Source organism: Lemur catta, chromosome 1 (assembly GCF_020740605.2).
Source record: "Lemur catta isolate mLemCat1 chromosome 1, mLemCat1.pri, whole genome shotgun sequence".
Classification (NCBI taxonomy): Eukaryota; Metazoa; Chordata; class Mammalia; order Primates; family Lemuridae; genus Lemur; species Lemur catta.
This window is the reverse complement of record NC_059128.1, coordinates 137,958,343-137,982,170: the sequence shown is the minus strand read 5'-3', so window position 1 is coordinate 137,982,170 and position 23,828 is coordinate 137,958,343. Positions and strand designations below refer to the sequence as shown.

Genomic DNA, 23,828 nt, shown 5'->3' with positions numbered 1-23,828 from the left:
TTATTACATGAGTTGGACTAAATAGTTGGCATAAACAAAGTTCTCAGAGCAGTGCCTGACATGTATCCACTGTGTGTTCGGTATTACTATGATAATGCTTATATAAAGTGACATTGTCATGTTATTATGTAAGGTGACATCTGAGCAGAGACCCGAAGGATGTGAGGGAAAGAGCCAGGTGGATGCGGAGGAAGGAAGCTTCTCCGTGGGTCTGAGGAGAGGGCGTGGGGCTCTGTGGGAGGGGAGGTCCAAGAGGCAGCAGGGGCAGGGCACACCCAGGCCTGTGGCTGTCGTGGAGTTGGAGCAGCTTTGACAGCATTGCCCTGGCTGCTGTGGGCAGAGCAGAGGATGGAGGCATGAGGAGCAGAAGCGCAAACCATCATTGTGTTGCAGTGAAGTGTTTATTAATAAGACTTTTTCCTTTTCCTTTTTATTCTTTGATACTTCGAGTAATGTGTGCCAAGATCAGACCAATATTTTGTCTTGTTTATTAGTTTAATAATTTCTACTTGTTCCTACATGAATGAATTTGTGCAGGGGGCCTGTTGAGGCCTGGAGAAAAGATGGTAAATAACGACTTCACATACTGAAGATGCAGTTGTCGGCTGTGCTGTTGAAATGTCCTCTCACAGCAGTTTGTCCACGTTTGAGGCACCCAGGGATTGGAGTGATTCCTGCAATTATTAGTTGCTTCTATGACTGAGCTATTTGTTGGTCTCTGCTCCACTTTCAGGTCATTAAATGCTGCAGAAACGGGAAACAAGATGCAGACTTTTCCCTCCCACTCAGAAGGCAAAAGGGCTTTTTAGTTCTTGTTGCACCAATTTGGTCTTTCTTAAACCAAGCACAACCCTGCTTATCTTAGAATTAAACAATATTCCTATTCAGAGGTAAACAAATTTAACCTTTATGTGTTCAATTTTTAATATTCATTTTCCCAAATATTAGGGAATTTCCTTCTAAGTAACTGCTGAAGGTCTCACCATTTTAGAATACATTCCTTGTCCTTTGAGGTTGGAAATTTAATGGTAAAATTGAAAAACTCCATGGTGCCAGTATACTCAGAAAGGGAAGATTGTTATATCATTCCTCTCCATGTTGAATGTGAAATGCGCCTCCTAGAGAGAATTTGGAAAATACAGAAAAGTAAAGAAAAAGGAAAAAAGCTCCTGTCCTTGCCTCAGACAAAGAGAACTACTGTGAACATTTGTGTGTAGTTTCTTCTTGTAGTTTTAAAAGCTGGATTTGCTTAAAATAAAACCACTACCACCAAAATAATAAAACCCAAACCCCCCAAATTATATAACATAGCATTGTGATAACACTGTATAAAATTGTATATCTTCCTTTTCACTTAGCATGATAAACCAAAGTGTTTCCTCAATTACAGATACATTAAACTATTTATAAAAATTACTTATTTTAAATAGTTATGTAATTTTCCATATAGTAAATTTGCCACCTAGTTACTCGGTTTCTTATTACTGGACATTTAGGTTATTGTTTGCATTTTCCTATTATAAATGAACATCTCCAAACATCAAAGATGAACACAGTAATGAACACCTTTGTGCCTATGTGTCTGCATATCAGATCATCTCCGTAGGGTAGAATCCCAGGAATGGAATTGATGACTCAAAGTTTCAGATGCAATCTACAAAATTACTATATGGCAAGGTACATGACACATCTGAATTTGCGAAAACTATTTATTGGACATCTAAGTTGGGAAGCATTTGGTAGGCTTATTCAGGATTCTTTTTAATTACTTTAAGTGATTGGACACTTTAAATGATTTTAATCAGTAGGTGAAAAAAATCTGGCATATTTAAGGCTCTTTGCATAGTTGTGCAATTATCTTTAGTAACCATATTGATGTTTTTGCTGCTATACTTGTGGCTTTCCAATTTGTTTGAGATCTGTAGTAAAAAATATATTTTTACATCTGAATTCAACTCCGTTTCATATTGATAAACATACATGAAACAATATTTATATGCACTCCATATTGTTTATTATGTTCTGCACTTTTCTGTTTTATTTCATTTTTTAAGAAGGTGAGTCATGGTCCTCCAAATTGATTTCATAATCTCCTAAAGGGTCCAACTTGTAGTTTGAAAAACACTGTACTATACTGTATGACAGCAAATTCAGTGAAATGTGCGATCTTGTTTCTCCTTGGTTGCCTTTATTTTTCTTGCACGTGGGTAGGAATCCTGTCGTCTTTCATCCTGGCAATACCTGAGTGAGATGTAAGGAATTTTAGTACCTTGCTCAAGGGCACATGGCTGTTAGTGGTCAAGCTGTGATATGGCCACCTGTGGGAGACTCCCAGGTCCGGGGTCTTAGTGCCACACACACAGTCCAGCAGCATAGAAGCCATTGCAGCTTCTGTTGTCCTGGAGAGCATGGATGCATCCAGAAGAGAACTACAGGGCCATGCAGGTTAAGTTTGGGTTTACTAAGACGCTGTCCACCTGGAATGGACTGGACTCCCCGAGGAGCTGTGGCACAGCAAGCAGAGTAAACCAGGGCGAAATACGGCTTTGCACTCCCAAGTTTGCCTCTTAAAAAGGTCGAACCTGATCATGAATGGGGAGAGTTAGGAGTGAAAGCAGCCAGTGAAGGCGTATCTTCCACAGCTGCTGGAAGGATCCGTTCAGTCAGTCTCATTGCTTCTCTTGGTGGGCCTTCTGAACCTCGGTGGTTCCCTGCCCACGGCCTTTGCTTGGCCCCGTGCGAAGTGCCCAGGGAGGTGGTGTGTGCACAGTGGGGAGGCAGAGGTCTCCGAAGCCCCGTGCTGACGTGCCCTTATTAAGCTGAGAGGTGGTGCACTCTCTGGCATCAGCCTTCCTCCTGGCTTTCCTGTTGAGCTGTCCTTACCAGAATGGTTCTGCCAGGATGAGTAAGGCCAGTGAGTGCTTGTGGAGGAAGCTCAGTAACTTCCAACAGAGCCTTGCCCCACTTTAACTTCTCACAAAGATGTGGGTGACCAGCTGCAAATAGCATGTGGAGAGACATCCCCGAATGGCTGTTCCCTTTCATTGGATGCAATAACCATTGAAGGGCTACATCTAAATTAACTCTCCTGGACATTTCTAATTAGGGAAGAAAATGCTTCTTCCCCTCACCAGGTGAAACCATCACTGAAATCAAAGCTAATCGCAGACACCATTTTCTCTTCTCAAAGAGCAGGTTTGTTAAATCATGCAAACAAAGTATCATTTCCTATTTTCAACATAGTTACATTGATTAACTAGAATTTAAAAATAGAAAGTAAGGCCTATATTGTTGATCTTGGATTTCTTGGAATACTGAGAAAAAGATTGTCTTAAAAATCAAATTTCGCCAAACCTGGCAGCTCGCAGTAGGAAATTTCCCCCCTCCTGTTCTGCAGCACAGGGAATCCACCAGAGGGCTTCTATCAAACAATGGGAAGAAAATGCTCCTCCATGATGTCACTGTTAGCTAGACCAGCACAGGGAGTGAGCCTGCATGGGGGCGCCCCTGCATCCCGGCTCCTCCTCAGCTGCCTTGGGACCTGAACAAGTGACCCTCTCTCTGAGTTCCAGGTTCCTCAAGTGCACCATTGGGCCTTGACAGCACCAGGATCCGGGGCGTGACCGAGCGTTCACAAGGCGCAGTAGTGGCTAGCTTCCTGCCCTTCCTCTCCTTCTCTCCCTGGGTCTTGAGACAAGATGGGACCATAGTGCTGTGCCTGTGGCTTGTGGCAGATTTTACTGAACACTATTTACAAGGTTGACTAACCAGGAAATCTCAATCACCCTCTAAGGGCCCCGGTAAAATCCACCCCAGCAAAATCTGGCCTCATTTTTCTTTTATAATCAAGACGACTTAAATTGACAAACTTTAGGTACTTTGCTGCAACAGTACAGTCCAATATTTTTCCTATGTTTCTCCCCATGTCTCAATGGCTCCTGTTTTGCAGGAGAGCAAGGGTCGCTGTGTGCACTGGTGTGTTTATAATTGCGCTCACACATGTGCTCAGGATGGTGTGCAGAGACAATCTGTGTCGTCTTGTTCACTCTGCGTCTGTCTCAGCGCAGCCCTCACCGGAGCCTGGTGTGGCAGCGGTGTGCTTCTGAGCACTCAGATGGAACAGGAAGGAATTAGAATGGAGCTTCTGTTGTGCTGGGCTAATTGCCTTATTATTGATTCAGCTTTACAAACGAAATAGATTGTTTAAACATTTTGGGTTTTGTGATTGTTTTAATTCAGGTTTTATTAAACTGGGCAGCAGATCGTTGATGGCGGGATTCTGAGGCGCATTCATTTGTATCTTCAGTGTAGCTTTTCTGAATGCAAATCTTGTTCATCTGGCTGCCTATTATCCCTCCCTCCAAGGCTCAGCAGACTTGATTAAATTCCGAACAGCTCTGCCTTAGTAGCTGCATCTCAAGTTTTATCATTAGTTATGCATCACATTTCTTGTATTGGAGGTGACCCTCAGTGGCCATGGCATTCCCTTTCTCTCTACTTTCCCCAGAATCAGAATGTTCGAAAGGCAGGCTTGTAGTTACAAAGTGAGGTAGGAAGTAAATTCTAGATTTAACTTTTTCTTCTTAAAATATGAGTTACATACCAGGTCTGAAAGTAAGGAAAATACTGTAGGTGATTGTCTCACTTGCAGATGTGACTGTGAACTTGACCGTTGGGAATCACAGACGTGGCCCAGAATAGCATGCACAGATCGAAAAAACAGCCTTCAGATGTGGTGGGCTGTCTGTGGCTATTAAAAGGTTGAATTGTTCTACTTTCTGTCATCGGTTAGTATTATGCCGTCTGATTCAAATAGTGAACCAGTTCTTTGTTCTCTTCTGAAAATCCCGGGGAAAATACCTCGGTATTCACAGTTCGGTTTAGCCGTCCAGCCAAGGTTTTCTTACAGGCTGGTTCCACTATATTTGTCCTGAATTATATGTTCTTTTTTCCCCCGTGTTTGATGTATATCCTTTTTCAATTTTACTTATTTGGTTTCTTTATATGCTTTCTCCTATTCATTCTCTTTGAGATAATTTCTGATTATTTGTCCTGATTTCGATATTAAGATTTTTCTCCATCTGCTGTACATGTCACCCCTCATTAAAGTCTCTGCAATAGCAGATTTCATCAGTATTGCTCCATAGTTAAAAGACCTACTCATTTGCTTGGTGTTAAAATATCAGCGATACAAGTGGTATTTTTCCTGTGTCAGTGATAGTGCTAATTCATGCCTCTCGGGAGAGGCTGTTGCTAGGAGATTCTTTCTCTTGGAGTTCGTCTACATTTGAGTTAAATGGTTTGGTCCTTGCCAGTTTTCCCTTTTCTTTTAAGAAGAACTATTTCACTTGTTGATCATTCTTTTATGTTATTTCTGTTGGTCGGCTTATTGTTGAACATTTGGACGTGATTCGTGGCAGGGTAAGTGCTGCGCTGTCCTAAGGTGGTGTGATGCCACTGGCAGGTGACTGAGCCCAGCCCTTGTGCCAGGGTCCGTGAGCCAGGGGGGCTTCCACCTGCATTGTCTCAGGACCCAGTGAGGCCGTCATGTATATTTCTCTTTTGCATGGTTTTTCTCTTCTCCTTTTTCTGAATTTAAACTTGTCACTTCACCTTCACGTTTTTCCTTTCTAAACATAAACACCAGCAGTCAAATTTGAATTGTTGGAACATCAGCAGTGGCTTGTCCCTCTTTGTCCTCAGGAAAAATACAGCTCCTTGTCCTGGCATCCGGAGCTTTCTGCAATCTGGCCTGAATCCACCTTTCTGCTTTCCTTTCCTGTGGCTTTTCTTCCTGAACTTTCCAGCCTTGCGTGTGTATTGGCGGTTCCCTAATAAACTTTTCCCATCCATCATGTGCCTTGGCCTGTCCTCTGCCTTCTGGCTGACATGCACCTCCCCTGAGCCGGTTTTTCCAAATAAAAATCCAACTCTCTGTCAGCCCTCCTGAAATCTCGCCTGTTCTGTGAAGTCCTCTCTCCTCTACCAGTAAAGCCTGGAGCACTGCCCATCCGTGCTGTGCATGTGATCCTGTGATCCACTGCATTCTGCCTTGCTTAAGGATTGTCAGTGGCAGAGTGTGTGTGTGTGTGTGTGTGTGTGTGTGTGTGTGTGTGTGTCTGTGTGTGCGCGCGCGCGCCTTCACTGGTGGACGGAAGCTCCTTGAGAGCGAGGACTGCATCTGACATCTCTCTCTCTTGATCCACATGTCTGGTTCAGCGCCCTGGTGTCATTTAGCAGACTTTGCAGCTCACTCACTCCTTTCTGCAGTCAGTACACATTTGGGAGGGGGGAGCACACATTTAGACCAGCGGTTTTGGGGGCATAAGCTTGGTGGGAGTGGAGGCGGCAGTGCAGCAGCGAGCCTAGGTGAGTCAGGGAGGCCTTCCAGGGTGGGGGTGCTGGCCCGAGATGGGACATGGGAGCAGGAGTGGACCACATGGCCCCACCCAGAGGGGGTTATTCAGGGGAGAGGGGACAGCCTGCTCACGCCCATGAGAAACTGAAAGAATACTGCATGGTGGCAAAGTGTTGCCGGAGCAGAAAGTGTGAGGCGAAGAGAAGTGGGAACAAGGCCAAGAAGAGCAGGCCAGTTCCCCAGGAGTGATGAGCAGGCACGTGGTGTCCCCAGTACTGTGTGATACAGTAGCCTCATGTGTCCCCCCCAGGCCTGCGCTTCCATTATGCCTAATACGGACGGACGTGAGCAGGGGCTGGCTCCCTCTCCCTCCCACCTCGTGTTGACTTTTCATAACTTTCCTTACGGCTTTCCTCACCTGGCCTGTGTGGATGTGGCAGGAAGCAGTAAAATGCTCAAAGGGGAGCAGTGTTGGGGTGAAGCAGGGAGCATGGAAAAGCCACACCTGATTTTTTACATTTTAAAGTGAAAGGTGTATTATGAACTGTGACCAGACAGTGATAATCTTTAAACTTTCTGACACTTGGATTGATAACTCTGTGAGCAGGGACTGTGCCTGTGGTGTTCACTGCCACATGTGCAGCTTAGCATGTAGCACATGGCCTGACTCGGGGCAGGATGTGTGTACATGTGAATAACTGCATGTAGAGATGAGTATATGTACATGTGTGTAGACTATATTTCTATACATATAAAGATTTTTTAGCTTGTTTGTACAATTTTATAATTTTCTATGTAAGGTCCTACACATTTTTTGTTTTGTGTTTTTGTTGCTTAGTAAATGGAATACTTTTTATATTGTCATTACTGCATTTGCTAATTGTTTGTTGCTCTAGGCCATAGTGTTTCTCAATGAATACCCTATTGGCACCCACTGAGAATGAGGCACAGTTTCTTATTGTATGGGACAGTGGTACGAGCAAGTAGCAGCCACTTGACATTGTGACAGCCGAAAATGTCTCCACATGTTTCTAAACACCCCAAGAGGAAAGGGAATGATACTGCTCCTTCAGTCGAGGACTGTTGCTAGGATGATGGAATGAAATTGATTTCTGTATGTTAATTTGTATTGTATTTAGCACCAATGGATTTTTAAAGCCCCTTGTATTTTCTGTGTGGATGATCATATACAAATAACAACAGTAGTTTTGTTTCTTTCCAGTTCAGTAAATCCCTTTTATATTGTTTGTTCTTGTCCTGTTGCACTGACTGGAACCTCCTATGCAGTGCTGAACGTAGATGGGTCATCTCAGTGTCATTCCTGACTTAAGGAGAACACACCTGGTGTTTGCCCATTAAGTATGGGGATTGCTGTATGTTTTGGGCAGATAGCCTTTATCAGATTAAGGAGGTTTGTTGAGAGTCTTTCTCTAATCCTGAATGTATGGAATGTAGAACCCTGTTAGTAGGACTTTTTCCATTCTACACTGTGTAACTTTCTCTCTCTCTGCTTCATTCTAAGTGATTTCTTGAGATCTGTGTTTTAGGTCACCAGTTCTATGTTCAGGTGTAATCTGATCTGCAATTTAAATCGTCTGTTGAGTTTTAGATTTTAATGACTATGGTTTTTTTTTGTTTATTTTGAGAAAACAAATAAATAAGTCGATAAATAAGTCAGTCAGTCTTGGTTGTTCAGGCCGCTATAACAAAGTACCATAGACTAGGTGGCTTATAAACAACAGAAATTCATTCCTCACCGTTGTGGAGTCTGGGAAGTCCAAGATCAGGTGCTGGCAGATTTGGTGCCTGCAGAGGGTCTGCTCCTTGGGTCATAGATGGCCCTTTTCTTGCTGTGGAGCCTCACATGGCAGAAGGGACCAGGGAGCTCTCTGGCTCTCTTTTATGATGGCATTAATCCCGTACACAAGGGCTCTGCCTCATCACCTGGTCACTTCTCAGAGGTCCCGCCTTCAAATATACATCAGAGACTAAGATTTAACATATGAATTTTGAGGGGACACAGATATTCAGTCTGTAGCAATATATGTTTGCCTGTGTATATATACATATGAGGTCTGTCTGGAAAGTATCCAGCCATGTAGTGTGAAGTGTGTGTGTGTGTGTGTGTGTGTGTGTGTGTGTGTGTGTATGAACACATATAGACATGTTTTTTAAAAAAAAAAAACCCTTTTTTCAGTGTATCTTTTTTTCTTACATTTTTATTTTTATTTTGTCTTTGACCATTGTGCACATATTTATTTTTGATTTTTATCCAGCTCTATTATCTTAAGTTCTTGAGGGTCTATGTGTGTTGAGTGTCTTGACTCCTACTCGTAGAGGATTCTCTCCCCCGTGTCTTGTCATTTTGGATGCTGAGCTTGTCATCAAAGGGGATAGTCTGCGGGGTTCTGGGAGCAATCTCTTCCAGAGAGGTTTATGATTCAGTGTAAATTTCTTGTCCAGGAGTTTCCTGGACTGCATGGGGGTAGAGTTGAGTAAAATGCCAAAACCACATTTAAGATACATACAGACCAATGGTTACTAGTAACTGGGAGTTTGGGCAACTTTTCTCCCTCCCAGACCCAGCCTCCTTTTCATGGGTTCATAGATGATTTTTTTTCCCAATTTAGTTTTTCTTTGAGATTGTAACTCTCTGACGGTTCCAGCTGTTATGTACAAGTGTCAGTTCTAACTCCTGTCCTACATCCTGTCCTGCAGGAACATTAAAATAAGGTGACTTCCACACGAAGACACTTTTGAGAGTAAAGGGGGCTAGAATTAGGAATTATGCCAGGATAACGGGTGTGAACTGGGATGTGAGACACCTCACACAGCTGGATAGCTCCTGCCCTGCCAGACACTTTAGTTCTCTCTTTGATTAGGGTCTCAGGCCATTTATCTTGCTTTCTTGCCACACTCTTGTAGGCATTTGAAAGGATGTCTTACATTTTATCTCACATTTCTAAGTGCATGTAGCATGTGAGCTTTTAGGTTATCTAGAATGTGTATTGGTAGAATAATCTCTTTAGTCTTAACATTAGGATCTTTATCTCCTTTGGTTCAGCTTAAGATAGAAAGTTAGAAAGAGATAGTGGAGGGGGGGCCCTGGGGAAGGAGGTAAGGACAGAGAAAATAGTTATGGGGAGAAAGAGAGCAAGTGGAAGAGAGAGTGAGGTGGGTTGGAAAGAGGGAGAAGAGGGAGGTGGAGAGACAGGGAGGTGGAGAGACAGACAGATGGACAGGGAGCAGATGAATGAGGGTCGGATGTGTGTGCACAGAGAGATCCTCGCAGAGACATAAATCCAGACGCGAACCCAGCCCCAGAGGGACTGACGTGGAGGCCCACACACGTAGAAGTGCAGACGCAGAGACTTGCAAAGACATGTGTGTGGGGACACTTACAGGGACACCGGCCCCAGAAAGAGAGCGAAAATAGGAAATAACCAAATCTAAGTGTGTTATAATAATTAGAAGAATAAACTTAAAATCAGTGGGAGTAGAAAAAACATGGCTTTAGAATTGATGAGAATTGCAGTAGTAGCTATTTGCTGCTGGGCTGCTGTGAGAGTGGTTGTTCTGAGTGGCTGCTGGGATGGGCCTGGCCGGGGGGCCAACTCTTGGGGAAGCTAGGGGCAGCTCCAGATTTGGTCTCATTGACACCAGCAAGTGGAGATAATCACTGATTTTGAGGCAGCGGGACAATAGTGACTAAAAAGAAATAAAAGAACCAGTCTGATTTAAAATTAACAGGCTTTATGTGTTGGTTTCATCATTGCCTTGCAGATCTTAGCCAGATTTGGAAATGTGACTACCTAAAATTGAAATTAAAAGTTTGAGATTTTGACCATGCCAAATAACTGGCTAAAGCAAGGAAATAGACCTAGCGCTGTCTTCTGAGAGTAACTGGGGTTGTCGGCTAACCGCCGTTGGGCTCCAGATCGAAGTTGACTTTCTACGGTGAAGTTTCAGAAACTATTGAGGAATTGGAGAATCCTTGACTCCTTTGGGCTCTGCTCACTGACGTTGTCAACACCTACATGGACAGCTCATCCTTTGGGATGATTTATTGGAGCAGTGATCAGCTTGGGGCCTGGTACTGCAGAGAGAGGAAGAGGTGGGGGATGGTTTGGCCCTGTGCAGGTTGTGTTTGGAGCCTCCTCTTCCATCCAGCGCCATCAGGCCTTGCTGCAGTTTTCCGTTTTCCTTTTTACTGGTTTTCCAGACCATCAGAGATAGATAGTGACGCCTAATTTCTTGGTACTGTCTCATTACCTGGATCCGTTATAACACTGCAAGTGAACCTGGTGCTGGCTGAAAAGTGAAGTGAGCAGTTTTGGATCACCACTATTGTGACATCTGTTTAAAGGACTGAAGAAAATTAGGTTGCCTAGCGTGTGAGGACACTGCTGCGTTCAACTGGGTAGCAAGCAAGCTGTTTGATTCATTTTCAGCTTTGAATAAGGGGATCACGTCAGACCTTATGCTTAGCTGAAACATGGGCCGAGAGCAGCGCAACCTAGTACTCAGTTTTCACGTCACAGTCTGGCGACAGACCCGTAGAACAACCATCCTATGAGTATTTTAATTTGATCGTGTGTCTTAATAGGTGTCCTCATAAAGAAGCAGTGGTTCAAAACTCAGCTTCCTGAATATTAGGTTGAAGTCAACTCAAGGGATTCCATGACATTCCTTAAAACTGCCTTTTTCTCTAAAGTGTTACTGCCTCAGACACTAGTTTATGGATCATCTTGTTTTTTTAAGGAGTAGGAGAATCTAAATCAGGAGTATGCAACACTGAAGATTTAAACATCAATTTTAAGCTAACACTCCTTAAAGAACAGAAATTGTGTAATGAAGGTTAACACAGTCTTTAGTGTCTCTAAGTATAACATTTACGTATTGAGAGTTTTATTTCTTTAGCACTGAGCTAGGTGCTGTGCACAATGTTATTAATACCCATTAGTTATGGGGTTCCTATTGTGTGGCAGACATCCTGCCCGTTGCTTTATGTACATAACTTCTAATCTTCACAGTAGTCCTCTAAGTTAGGTGTTATTAGCCCACTTTAGAGTTAGGGAATAATATTCCCAAGGCCATAGAGCTAATGTAGATCAATTCAAATCTGGATCTTTTACATTGTAAAATGCATTATTTCTACCTCTCTGTTTGAGCCTCCCTTGGGGAATGAGTGATTCCCAGAACTCCTGGAGAGTCTACTTTAAGCTTTCTGAATGTGGCTTATAGAGTTTATAGAGTCATTCTTGATGGGTTTTTCATTCTTTTTGCTTTCTCCACTGGTACCTCACACTTTGAACTTAAAAGGATGCTCTGGTAGGGCTGGGACTTGATCTGTTTTGTTACTTCTGTAACCTCAGTACCTGGAACTTAGCAGTACCTGACACCTGGTAGATGCTCATTGATTATTTGTTCAATGAATGGATGAATGAAAACCATGGTAGTTTAGACTGGCCATTCATACTCATATGTAATATGTGATAGAAATATCATATGATGCATTTTGAAGTCAGCTAAATACGTGTTTATTTCACTACTAATCGTCATATGTAACCCTTTGGAAACCAAGAATTCATTCTTAGGACCATGAAATAGTTCGTGTAGACAATAGGAAAGGTAACGACATAGAAGTGATTATTACCCCAAAGTGGTATTTTGATACCAACAGGAGCGAACATAGTACCAACCGTATAGTAGAGACTCAGTTGCATGTTTGAAGAATCCAATGCTTTGTTTAAGCTATTTTGTTTTAAGCACACTATTCTGTATCTCATAGGATTTGGTCAGATTTTTCATTCTTCATTGTTCACCAGCTGGTTCTGTGCTCTAAGGTGTCATGTACTTCACTTTGTCCTCCTGAATAGATTGTAAGCCTGTGTGGGATTAACTGTGTCTCCTGCTTCTCTGTGTCCCTCCTAGAGGCTGGCCACATGCTGACCTGCTTGGGGCAGAGCTGTGGGCTGCTTCTGTGTGGTGTCACCAGCCAACTTGTCTCTGCAGGGCTTTTCTCGAGATGAAAATACTCCAGTGGGGCTTCACTGTAAGGGCAGTGGTTCTGCTAAATGACACCTACTGGAGTAACTGTTTAAATTTTATAAGTTATTAATTCTTCTTCTGGATGAGTAAGCACATGAACGACTTCAAGAGCTTGCTGGGAGCAGGTGGGAAAGTCACAGCTCTCTGCACACTGGAGAGCGGTTCTGAGGGAGGGCTGGGCTGTGTGCAGTTGCAGAAGGGGCTTCAGAAGGGATGAGGAATGTTTGATTTGGTGGTGGATGATGTGAACAATTAGCGTTCAGTTATTACTTCAAAAGTAGGTAGTATACTGTTAGTTAGAACTGACTTTAGTAAGGTGGTCAGCATACTTTAGCAGTGAAGTCTGTTTCATCTATAATCTCTGATTTTAAGCTTGTATTCCATGAATTTCTTTTTTTTATTCTTTGTAATTTGGAAACTTCATTGAGCTGAACAGAAACCACTACACTCTTCCAAATGGGTTCTAACTTGTTATAAACATTTGGGCTCTCGTTTTTCCTAACTGCAATGAGGAGATATTTTCCTTTATGGCCGAAGTTGCAGTTTTGTCCTGCTTGACTTCAGAGTGTTAAGTTTGAGTGATATGGTAGGTTTATTTTGCTTAGCTTATAAGAATGGTGGTTTTTCCCCTTTTTTGTCCCTCCCCGCCCAGGAGTTGGAGTCCCCATGCCAGAGCACATACTGCAATTACCATAGTTTTCTCAAGTTCTGAGCCTCCCTTGCCTCATCTGTGAATACCACAGCAGACAGTGATCTTGAGGTCTCCTCCGAGCTCTGTATGACTTGTTCTGTGCCACTGACCTGGGGTGAGATGATACCTGTCCTGTCACCCATTAAGAAACCAGCTATGACACAGGGAGCCTCCTGATCAGACCTGGAATTATGCCTTGGCCATAAAGGAAACATGATAGCCTTTTCCTCGTGTCACACTTGGTGTGTGCCTTTCATAGGGAGAGTGTGAGATGTAATTCCTGCTGTTTGGCTTTCCCAGAGGACAGTCACCTGCCCTTTCCCACTCCGGCCTTGTTGAGAGCAGGAAGAGTAAAGAGGCACAGAGTTTGCAGGCAGAGGATGAGGGCCTGCCCGCTCAGGGTCGTTTCTTGTCACGTGTTCCTGCAGCACGTGGACAGTGCTGGGGCGCGACTCATAGTAGGACTGTGTGTGAGTCTCCTGTGACGTCAGCGCATCTCCCGGGAATACCAGCCTGGGCTGCACTGGTCCAGCCACCTAGAAGGTGTTAAAGGCTCAAATCCGTTTTCACAAGTTGTTTTTCAAAATTACAAAAGCTAAAAAAGCAAACAAAAGTGGGCTCAATGTTGAAAACTGAGAAAAAACAGCCACACACACACAATATATATATATATATATATATATATATATATATTATTCATTGGATTATTTGAAGGTAACAGAATATTGGTGTATATATTTCTGATATGTTTTCTGTGCCTACACATATTTCTCCCCAAAATGGTATTATATTGCTCTCCTCACCTAATGACATATGGTATTAACATGTCTGTTTCCATGTCAATAAAACATTCTTCACATGATTGTTTGATGGTGGCATAGTATTCCACCATCTAGATGTACTGTAATATTATTTGCCATAGCAAATGCCCCATTATTGGAATCCCTCTCTTAAGAGTCTGCCACGTCCCCATTCTTAGCAATGTTGAGGATTTGTAAACATAGCACAGAAGCCTAACCTGCAGTTGGTCTGGGATTGTCCTCCAGCACTTTCTTGGACTTGAGAGCAGGATGTCAATCTGTAAGGAATGGCAGTCTTGTGTTATTTCATTCCAAACAGGAAAGAAAGCTTTACACTTTTTGCTTGTGTTGTACAAAGCTCTACTGACGTATTTTAATGCTAAAAGTGAGTCTTAAAGAAAACTGGTCTGGTACATGAGTCTGAGTTGGGTGTTAAAGGAACAAAGTAGGAACTAGTGGTGCTGACGTCAGAGGCCAGGGGATTGATTTCCTGGTGGTGTCTCGCCGGCACGTAGACCCTGCACGCACACTGTGTTTCGCACACTGTGTTTCAGCTGATGCTTTTCTGTGGGGACTGTGTTAAAGTTTTTGGATGTTAACTGTGTCCATCATGGTTAGGATGACGTATTTGCCCTCATTTTGATATGCAGAAGTCCTCAAAAAATTTAGTAGCACATTTGTTATTTAGCCTTTTTTTTTTTATAACAAGACCCTAGTTAAGCAGGAAACCCCTTCTCAAAGAGTCATTTTCACTGTACAGTTTCTCACCTAACTTTATCTACTGCAAATTGAAGCCAGTTTGGAAAATTAAGTGTCTCTTTTGGACCATCTTTCTCCTTCCATCAAAACCCCTTAATGCCTTTTGCTGTGAAACTACTGTGTAACTTCAGTGGAAGTTATATGATACAAGAAGACCAGATGATTGAAGTAGCTTCTGCTTAAGATTCTACAGGTGTTTCTTTAATCAAGTTCCCGGTGGGAAGTTAGAGTCTAGTTAGGAAGCAGTTGACTGGGAATGGAAGAATTGCCTCACTTCAGAGGTTTGCTGAGGGTCTGTGCATAAGGAATTAGGTGTAGCCTCCAGTGTATATCTGACCGTCCTTTTATCTTTGACTTGATGAGCTATTAAAGCTAAGGATAGGCCCCATCTGCTTTTATGGGTGTTGATTAGGATTCTCTGAGATTATTGAAATAATTGGAACCCAAAAAGTTTTCATTCTCATGCTGTAAACTGATTTGAAGGCCATCCAGACTTTCCAGGAGTTTTGATCTCTTTCCTCCCCTAACTTAATTTTTCTGTTTTGGTTAACCATTCTTTTCCCATAGAATCAGTTTTTGTTGTTGTTATTGTTTTTAACTGGATAAACTGTTCTATGATTCTAAGTTGTTTATATTAATATTGACAAGTCTCAACCCTTGGAGATTGTCCTAAGGCAGGGATTGCAAAACCAAATGCCTATACGGGGTAGGAAAGTGCGGGAAGTGAGTGTCGGGAGAGCCCAGTGTGGGGTGGTCACACGGGAGAGCTGGAGCCCCAGGTCCCATCTGAAGGGGCCACAGCTGCTGGGCTCCAGCTGACCGTGACCACTGGGGTGTGAGCCTAGTGTTGCCAGATGATCTGATTTCTCAAGAGAAGCTCAAAATAGGGCTTTTTTTTTTTTTTTCCTTTGTGGTATGTGTTTGAAATCTCTTGATTTTTATATTTGGCTTAAATTTAAAAAATAAAAGATATGACTCGAAACACACCTGTGGCCCAGATTAGGCCCACAAATGGCTGATTTGCAGCATTTGCTCTAAGGGATAAGTTGTGCTTTTTTAGGAAATAATCTTAATTAGGCAGGGTACAAGGATGCTGATGTGGCCTAACCAGGTAAGATGTCCTATTTTAATCACCTTTACCTGGGAAGTACCACTTACTCAACTGCAGTGCTTAGATGAGTCTGCTGTAACGTGTAACTCTCTTTAATTGCGCGTGGTAACTCTGTCCTTCTATTTTGTGTATCTTGGGTGCAGAGCAGACTTTTTCAAAAGAAAATGGAGGGTTTTATAGGCTAATAGGTCTCCAGCCAAGAGTCTAATTTTTATGTTCGACTTTCTTAAACTTCTAAATAATAGCAGTGTTTTCAATCTAACCAAAAGGATCTATTAACACAATAAACTATAGCTTTCTGGAATCCTTGAGTGTATTTGCAATTTAAGGTTGAAAAAATGAAAATCTTGATTCTCTCATTATCAGATGGTTTATTCATGTAATTTCTTTTTTTTTTCTTTAAAGATTTGAACATGGAATTCAATCCTTCAGATCATCCTCGGGCCAGCACAATATTCCTCAGTAAATCTCAGACAGACGGTAGGTTCCTAATTTATGTTTCTTTCAAAAAAAGAAAAAAAGGCTCATGTTGGTAATTAGCCTAAGTCCTGATTTTTCCCCTAAATTTGGCTTTCCAGATGAAATTAGAATCCCCTTTAGTGACCCCCCAAGTATAAGGTTTAATGGTGGTTCCCTTGGATTTTTTTCTTCTTTTGTAGTTAATAATGTTTACAGAATTTCCTATTTGAAGCAGCTGTCCTCATTTTGCCAGTCAGCTGTATTCTACATATATTCTGTAAGAATTTCTACCCTGAGTTAGAAATTTTCCTTGAAGAATTGATATTTGCATAATTTCCCAAAAGATCAGAAGTATTTGTTAACAATATGTAAAAGAAAGCAAAATAGGATCCTCAAATAAAAGCAACATTAACTAGCTCTGTTGTGTTGTTGGAGAGCTGAGTTGAACCCGTACACTAGGTATAAATGGTTTCTTTTTCGCAACACTTGTAGTAACCAGCTTATTCTTACAGATCCTGTAATCTTTGTGGTTTATCTCAGGTGCGTGTGGGATTTCTCCTAGAGGTTCTTCTCTCTTTTCAGCCCCTGGCGTATCTCACTCTCCCTGGCCCCTTGGCTAGAGATAAGATGAAACTTATACAATACAGTGAACACACATTTTCTTAGTTGGATTCCTGTAGGAAAGTGTGGCAGGAGAAATTTGTAAATGATGACATAGTGATCAGGATGTTATTTTAAGATGCCGAAGTCCTACAAAATTCTATCCCTGACTCTTTTGGCAAATAGCTAAGCTCTAATTTAGAGAAGATCCTAAATTGCGTAGAAAATAACCAGACATGTTCACGACAATAAATTCATATATAAGAATTGGTAATTCCTCAACAATGATTAACAATTTTGGCAAGGTATAATCTGTAACTAAGCAGGCCGCTGACTTGATTTGAAAGACTTTGCTGCATTTCTGAAAAAAATAAATGTTTCCCAAAGTAAGAATAAATCAGCCACAGACATCAAATTCTTGTGAAGTAAGTTTTAAATGTGGTAACATAACAAACAAAACACATTTTTCCCTAGGTGAAGCAGGAAGCCATTGGGGAGGGGTTGGATAATTACTAGGGGAGGACAGTGCCAGTGAGGATGAGGGTTTGAGGCGTGGGGAACCTGCAGCCTCAAGGCCCCTCAACTGAATCCAAACTTCACAGAACAAATCCCTTCGTTAAAAAGATTTGTTCTATAAAATTGGTATTCAAAGGCTGCACTTAAGGATCCAGAAGGCCACATATGGCCTCAAGGCCTCAGGTTACCCACCCCTTTATGCAGACACTTAGTGCTGTGAAGACAAGTTACAAGTTTGGCTTACTTTTAGGTTTGGTTCTTGCTTCTTGTGAACTCGGGGTACAGACCAACTTCATTCAGATGTCCTGACAGATTCAGAAATCAGAAAATTGCTCAGTGAGTGCAGGTCCAGAACAGAGGTTCCAGTGGTAACTCCCCCAGGCTGGGGGGCCTGATGCCCTGTCCTCCACAGGCCTGTTCCGATGTGGCCTGTTGGCAGACATAAACTCTTCCTTTTCAACTCTCTTTTTAAAACTCTGAGCACCTTCCATCCCCCTCCAGTTAGCACAGACTACTAACCCTGTCAGGACTTCTCACAGCGTATCATGTTGTAGGCTGTCTTATGTGGTTTATGTTTTTGGTTGGCTGCCCCGTGACATCTGGGATGGCAGCTGAATTTCATTGATAATGTGACTCAGTCACCATGTAAGAACAGTTAACGCCTTGGAAAGATTTCCTGAAATCGTGACTCTGGAATGAAACTACCTGAGCTGAAGGCTTAGATCCATTACTCTCCGTGTGATCTTGGTGCATGTGGTTCATACAATCTTCCTGAATCTCAGTTTTTCAACTGTGAAATGGAGTTAGTACTTCATGAGATTGTCAGGAGGACTGAATGTATAGTCTGTCAAAGTGCTGAGCCCAGTGCCCAAGACACAGCGTAAGTTCTCAGTACGTGCGATCTTCACTCTGGAGGGTGGGTTTTTCCCCTCATCTGGGTCTCTGCCATCATCTTAGTTTATCTCAGATTTGGAGTCTTCCTTTGTGCTGACTGCAGCACGGCAACCAGAATGCTGGATCTGCCCAGGGGGAGAAGGACGGTGACCAGCACAAGAGTGGAGGGTGGCGTCTGGGCTCTGCTGCACCCAGGTCCATCTTTTTCTGTCTTTGTTTCCTTGATACAGATAGACCAATCTTGTCCCCCCCACCCCCCACCCCATTTAAGAGTTGCTTCCAATCACCTTGAAAGCAAACTAGGAAGAGGTCAGGTTTGAAATGATACCAGCATTTCATAGCAGCCTTTATAATAGTATACACAGCACTTTGAATCTCACCTAAAAAAATCAAATGATAACCTCACCTCCACCTTGTGCCAGGATAGACTTCTGATAGATTGACTGGTGATAGACTAAATGTAACAAATATAATCATCTAGGAACAATACAAATGAATACTTGGTGTCAGAGTGGGGAAGAGGCACGTGAGTTTACAAAAGCAATGGAAGAAATTGCCTAAAAATGAAAACTCTGCCGAAGTATGTCCTGAAAATGAAATCATCAAATGGGAAAATACTATAATTCATATGAAATTGGATTAATACCTTCACATATTAAAGAATCACTGTAGAACCAATAAAAATGCTTACACACCAATAGAAAAATGGGCCTATTTCCATTGGCATGTTTCTGTGTGATACATGTATATTTGCACATATTTAAATACAAATACATCCATATGCAAAAGTACACATAACACTTGCTATGTCTGCATAACTATGCACAGAGAAGAGACTTGGAGGATACACACCAAAATATTAATAGTGGTTATCTCTAGGTTGTCAGATTATACAGGTGTTGAGTATCTCAAATCCAAAAATCCAAAATTTAAAATGCTCCAAAATCTGTAACTTTGAACACCTGTGTGACATTCAAAGGATTTCAGATTTTTGGATTTGGGAGGCTCAAATAATGCAAATATTCCAAAATCTGAAAACACTTCTGGAACCAAGTATTTTGGATAAGGGATACCCAATCTGTATATTTAAGAATATATCTCTGTCTTTTCTAAGTTTTAATTCTTATTTATAATTATATTTTCTTCTTTATACTGCTCTGTATTTTCCAGATTTTCAACAAAAAGCATGCAGTTGTTTTACAACTAGAAAAAAACTTTTAAAAGGATCTCACTTAGTTGATGTTTCTGTGTTTCAGAAGAAATCCTTTGGCCCTAGGTGTTCTCTACGGGAAGCAGAAAACATCTAAAGTTTAGTCAGCAGCTGAGGTGGATATTTGTTCTTTGAACAGTTTCCTCCTTATGTTCTTCCTACAGCTGCCTCCTACTCTCTCTCCTGGAATTTTCTCCTGTCCATGACTGGGTCTGTCCTAAACATCTTTGAAATTTTTGTCTTTTCATTTTTGTTTCATCTGCCTTGCTTATTTAGATTTCAATTTGCATATACAGAATGTCCTGTTCCCCTGTGCCCAGACAGAGAAATAAACGCAGGTCCAGGACTCCGAGCAGCCAGAGACACTCCTTCCTGCAGCTCAGGAGGTGCACCTCATGGGGAAGTTACCTCACCAGGATGCCTGGTTCCCGGCTCCAAAGCATGGGGTGACATTCCTACCACAGTGCACTTTGCACACTGGTCCTTTGTGTTTACGACACACCTTCCTGTCAGGCTGGGAGCGCAGCGAGGCAGAAGCCTCTGTGTGCACTCTGAACAGGGGCTCAGCAGTTGTGTTTTGAATTACATGAATGATTGAATTCACTGAAGTAATGAAAATTGTAGGAGTTATGTGGTAATCTCAAACCTTATTGTAAGGAAATTAATATTGAACTTTTAATTGTTCAAAACCTGATTTACGTTACCCACAGGACAAGAGAAAGAAGTAAAACCTTTCTTTTGAACCAGATTTTTTTTGGACCAGATTTTTGTGATCTACGTTGGCACTGCTATCTCAGCAGTTTTTCATCTTCAGACAAAACTGTCATTCTTTATAGTTGAAGCATGCCACGTGTGTGGCCTGCCCGTTCTTTACATCCAGAGTAATTAATCATCTAAGTACTTTTTCTTTGTAGAGGAGCTTAGCTCTGTTCATGTCAGGTTCTAATCGTCATTCTGTTTTTAAACAGGACTCATTCCCTGCAGATCTGGGAGAGCTCTGCACACAGGGATGCTGCTCCCAGAGACCGGGTGGTGGAGAGGGAGGGGCCCAACACTGTCCAGGCTTGTCCAGGCTGCCTCCCCAACTTCAAAAGCAGGATGTTAGGTTAGATGGGATCTTAGGACCTCCTTAGTTCTAGCATCCTATGGCTTCGTGGTGGCTGACACTTGGCCATTGAAAGGTATATTCAGAAATGGAAGAGGAGAGACCAAGGTAATTTTTTTAATGCCTATCTGTAAAAGGGGTTTAGCTGAAATTGCATTTAGTTTGTTAACAAATCCTCATTAGTAATTAGGTTTTTCCAGAAAGTTGTATTTTTCAGAGTCAATAGGTGAGTGTGGTGGCTCATGCCTGTAATCCTAGCACTCTAGGAGGCCAAAGTGGGGATCACTTGAGGCCAGGAGTTTGAGACCAGCCTCAGCAACATACTGAGAACCCATGTCCACAAAAATTTAAAAATTAGCCAGGTGTGGTGGTGTGTAGCTGTAGTCCCAGCTACTCAGGAGGCTGAGGCAGGAGGATCGCTTGAGCCAGGAGTTCAAGGCTGTAGTGAGCTATAATTGTGCCACTGCACTCCAGCCTGGGCAACAGAGCGAGACCCTGTCTTTAAAAAAAGAAAACAAACCAGACATTTTGCTTCTGTAGCTTTAATTCTGTGGCTTTGTGGCAAGTGAGTGTCCCATAGCAACTTAAGTGGAATTTTATTTGTACTTCAGATTGCAAACGCTGTTCTTTGCTCTTCATTCCCCATTTTATCTGGAGAAGACTTTAATGCCAGCAGTAGTGTTTTTGCTGATTTTGGATGGCTTATTTTTAAAGCCTCTAGTACATTTTCTGTCAAAGTCATTATGCACTATCACTATAGCCAATTAAAAATCCTCTTAACAAACTATCATAGACGGGATCAGAGGAGATTGCTATTATTCTCTTCCCAGGAAAGATGAGATTTGTGGTCCACATCCATTTATTGCCTGTTTTTCCTACCAAAGCAAAATATGACTATTAGTTCACTTAATTATGTAGGAACTCAGAAAACTCCAGAGATTTTGATTGATGTGTTACTAATAACCAAAAATATTGAAGTTTTAAAAATGATTGAAGCCACCCATTAGGAATGAGTTGCCATATTGCATATACCATTACATAAAAGAAAATAGCTACAGCAGTTTGAATTTCAGAGCTGATTAATCAGCCTCAGTGGTTTCAGATTTATTTTAAAGGCAGATATAGATTGAGTAATTTTGTTAGTCTTTTTTGGTGATACACCAATATAAGAGATTCTACTTATTTTATTACTCCCCCCACGGTAATGTCTTAGTCCTGCTCCGACTAACTTAGGGGAAAAGGCATAATTAGTTTTAAGGGCACCAGGGTATCTCAGAAACCTCATGAGTAGGTGGAACTGGGCACTAAAGGCCGTTAGGAACGAAGGCAGCACCTGCCTTCTCCCCGCCACTCCTCCCTGGTGTTTCTCTGCATGGCAGCTGTGTGGGGTGCTCAGGCCCACCTCCAGCTTTGGTGATTCAGTAGGGGAATCATGGGACTCAAAATACAGTTATACTCATGGCCTCAACTTAGTGCAATGAAAGGACATGAAGCAAAATCAGTACCAGGCAAAGGTGCGAGGGCAGGTTCCCGAGGAAACCAGGCGCAGCCTCCGTGGTTGCACAGGGCGCTCTCTACTCCCCAGTCCACGGGTGTGTCGTGAAAACATTTGTGAAATGTCGTCAACCAGGGAAGGTCGTCGGTAGAGACCCAGAGCCCAAGGTTTTTATCGAGGGCTGCTCATGTAGGAAACCTCTGCCTCGTATGTGCCCAAATTCCAGACTCCCAGAAGGAAAGCAGATGTCAGCATAGACCATATGGTTTGTGCAGACAGTTCAGGGACAGTGAGCCGCTCTTACCAGTTGGGGAGTGGTGAGGACCCTCCCAAATCCAAGTCCCCAGATACCAGCCAAGGGCCTGCCTTGCACGGATGGTTGTCAGATCTGTGTTAACTCTTCCCTGTGTAGCAGGAGGTGTGCACGCACCCCCTGCCTGAGTTTACGTACCTTCACTGATGTCACTAGCGGTGATGAGCTAGCACCTCGAGTATGTTCCAACTCCAGATTCCCAGGAGAGAGAATTAGTCCATCCATCCTGATCCAGGCAGTATGGTCAGAGAAATGGATCACCTAGTCCAAACATGACTATTAGGAATTCTTCCTATGTAGGGACAGGCGGTTGTTTTGGGGGCTCAGAAGACACTCCAAAAGGAAACCAGTCATAGGCCTGCATGTGTGGGAAAGCCTCTCAGACACCGTGCAGACTGCATCTTGCAAAGGCCCCTTGAGGAGGGCTGTTACAAAATAGTACAGGCCAGCGGCACCTGCACATGGGTCCATCTGGTGGCTTGGCGTAGGCACCTTCTATCTGTCAGTGTCTCTCAGTGCACCCAACTTTATCCTCAAACTAATGTTTGCTTTTGTATCTGGAATATCTTTGAGATAGCAAGGGGGAAAGCAGTCATTCCAGAGAGGATGGGACCTCTACAGAAAAGAAAAGTGTTTCCTTGTGAATCTAAGAACAGCATATGAATGACAGGAAAACAATTCCTCAAAACAAGCGCCCCCAAGAGATCAGCTAGAGAGCTTTTGAAAAAAAACGGTAGTAAATCTATTTTGGGGGCGTGGACTACGCCCTCTGAGGAGGGAAAAACCCTCCTCAGATGATAAGCTAGACTTGCATACTGTCTTTTAGGGTGCCCAAGGTAGCATTATTGACTCTCTGTGACCTAGGATGTCATCTCCTGGAAGGAAACCTATTCTTTATGTCCTCTGTAGAAACTACTCAATAAATTTGTCAAACCCACAAAAATGAGTCTTCAGGAAAGAAAATGCAGAATTCAATGATACTAGGTCACTACACGTCCCTTGGGTTCCCCAACACCCTTCTGCTTCTCTGGGGCTGAGAGCTCCTGTGCTGAGGAACACTGAGCTCTGGGGGTCCTGGGGGCTGGGCTCCGCAGGCCACATGTGCAGACAGCAGTGTGAGAAGCAAACATCCTCCTGCACCTTAATGCTGTTACGGATATTGTTGTTGTTTATATATGAATCCATGTATACTGTGGACATTTATGGGTCTGGTTGGGTTAGAACTAATAAATAGTCCTATTATTTGTTAATCATATTAAACTAATGGATGCATGCAAGTTTTATGAGATTTACTAATTAATCTTTTATTCAGTTGTTGGAAATCTGTTAACCCTTAATTGATTTCAGCCACAGTTATTTTGTTAGGGTACTGTTGTTTAAGTGGATGTATATTTTCTGCTGTTAGCCAAGGTCAGATCTGCATTTGTGCAGGTACTATATTCTTATATTTGGTAAATGAAAAACTG

At 42.5% G+C, this 23,828-nt stretch overlaps 1 protein-coding gene across 1 annotated transcript in view; it reads left to right on the top strand.

Annotated features, from left to right (window-relative positions):
- The window catches only part of CCNY (cyclin Y), a 120,650-nt gene that overhangs the window by 66,485 nt on the left and 30,337 nt on the right, over nucleotides 1-23,828 (top strand). The window contains exon 2 of the mRNA XM_045535396.1: nucleotides 16,176-16,250. Within this exon, the coding sequence (XP_045391352.1) occupies nucleotides 16,176-16,250 (75 nt within the window). The remainder of the gene's footprint in view (nucleotides 1-16,175; nucleotides 16,251-23,828) is intronic.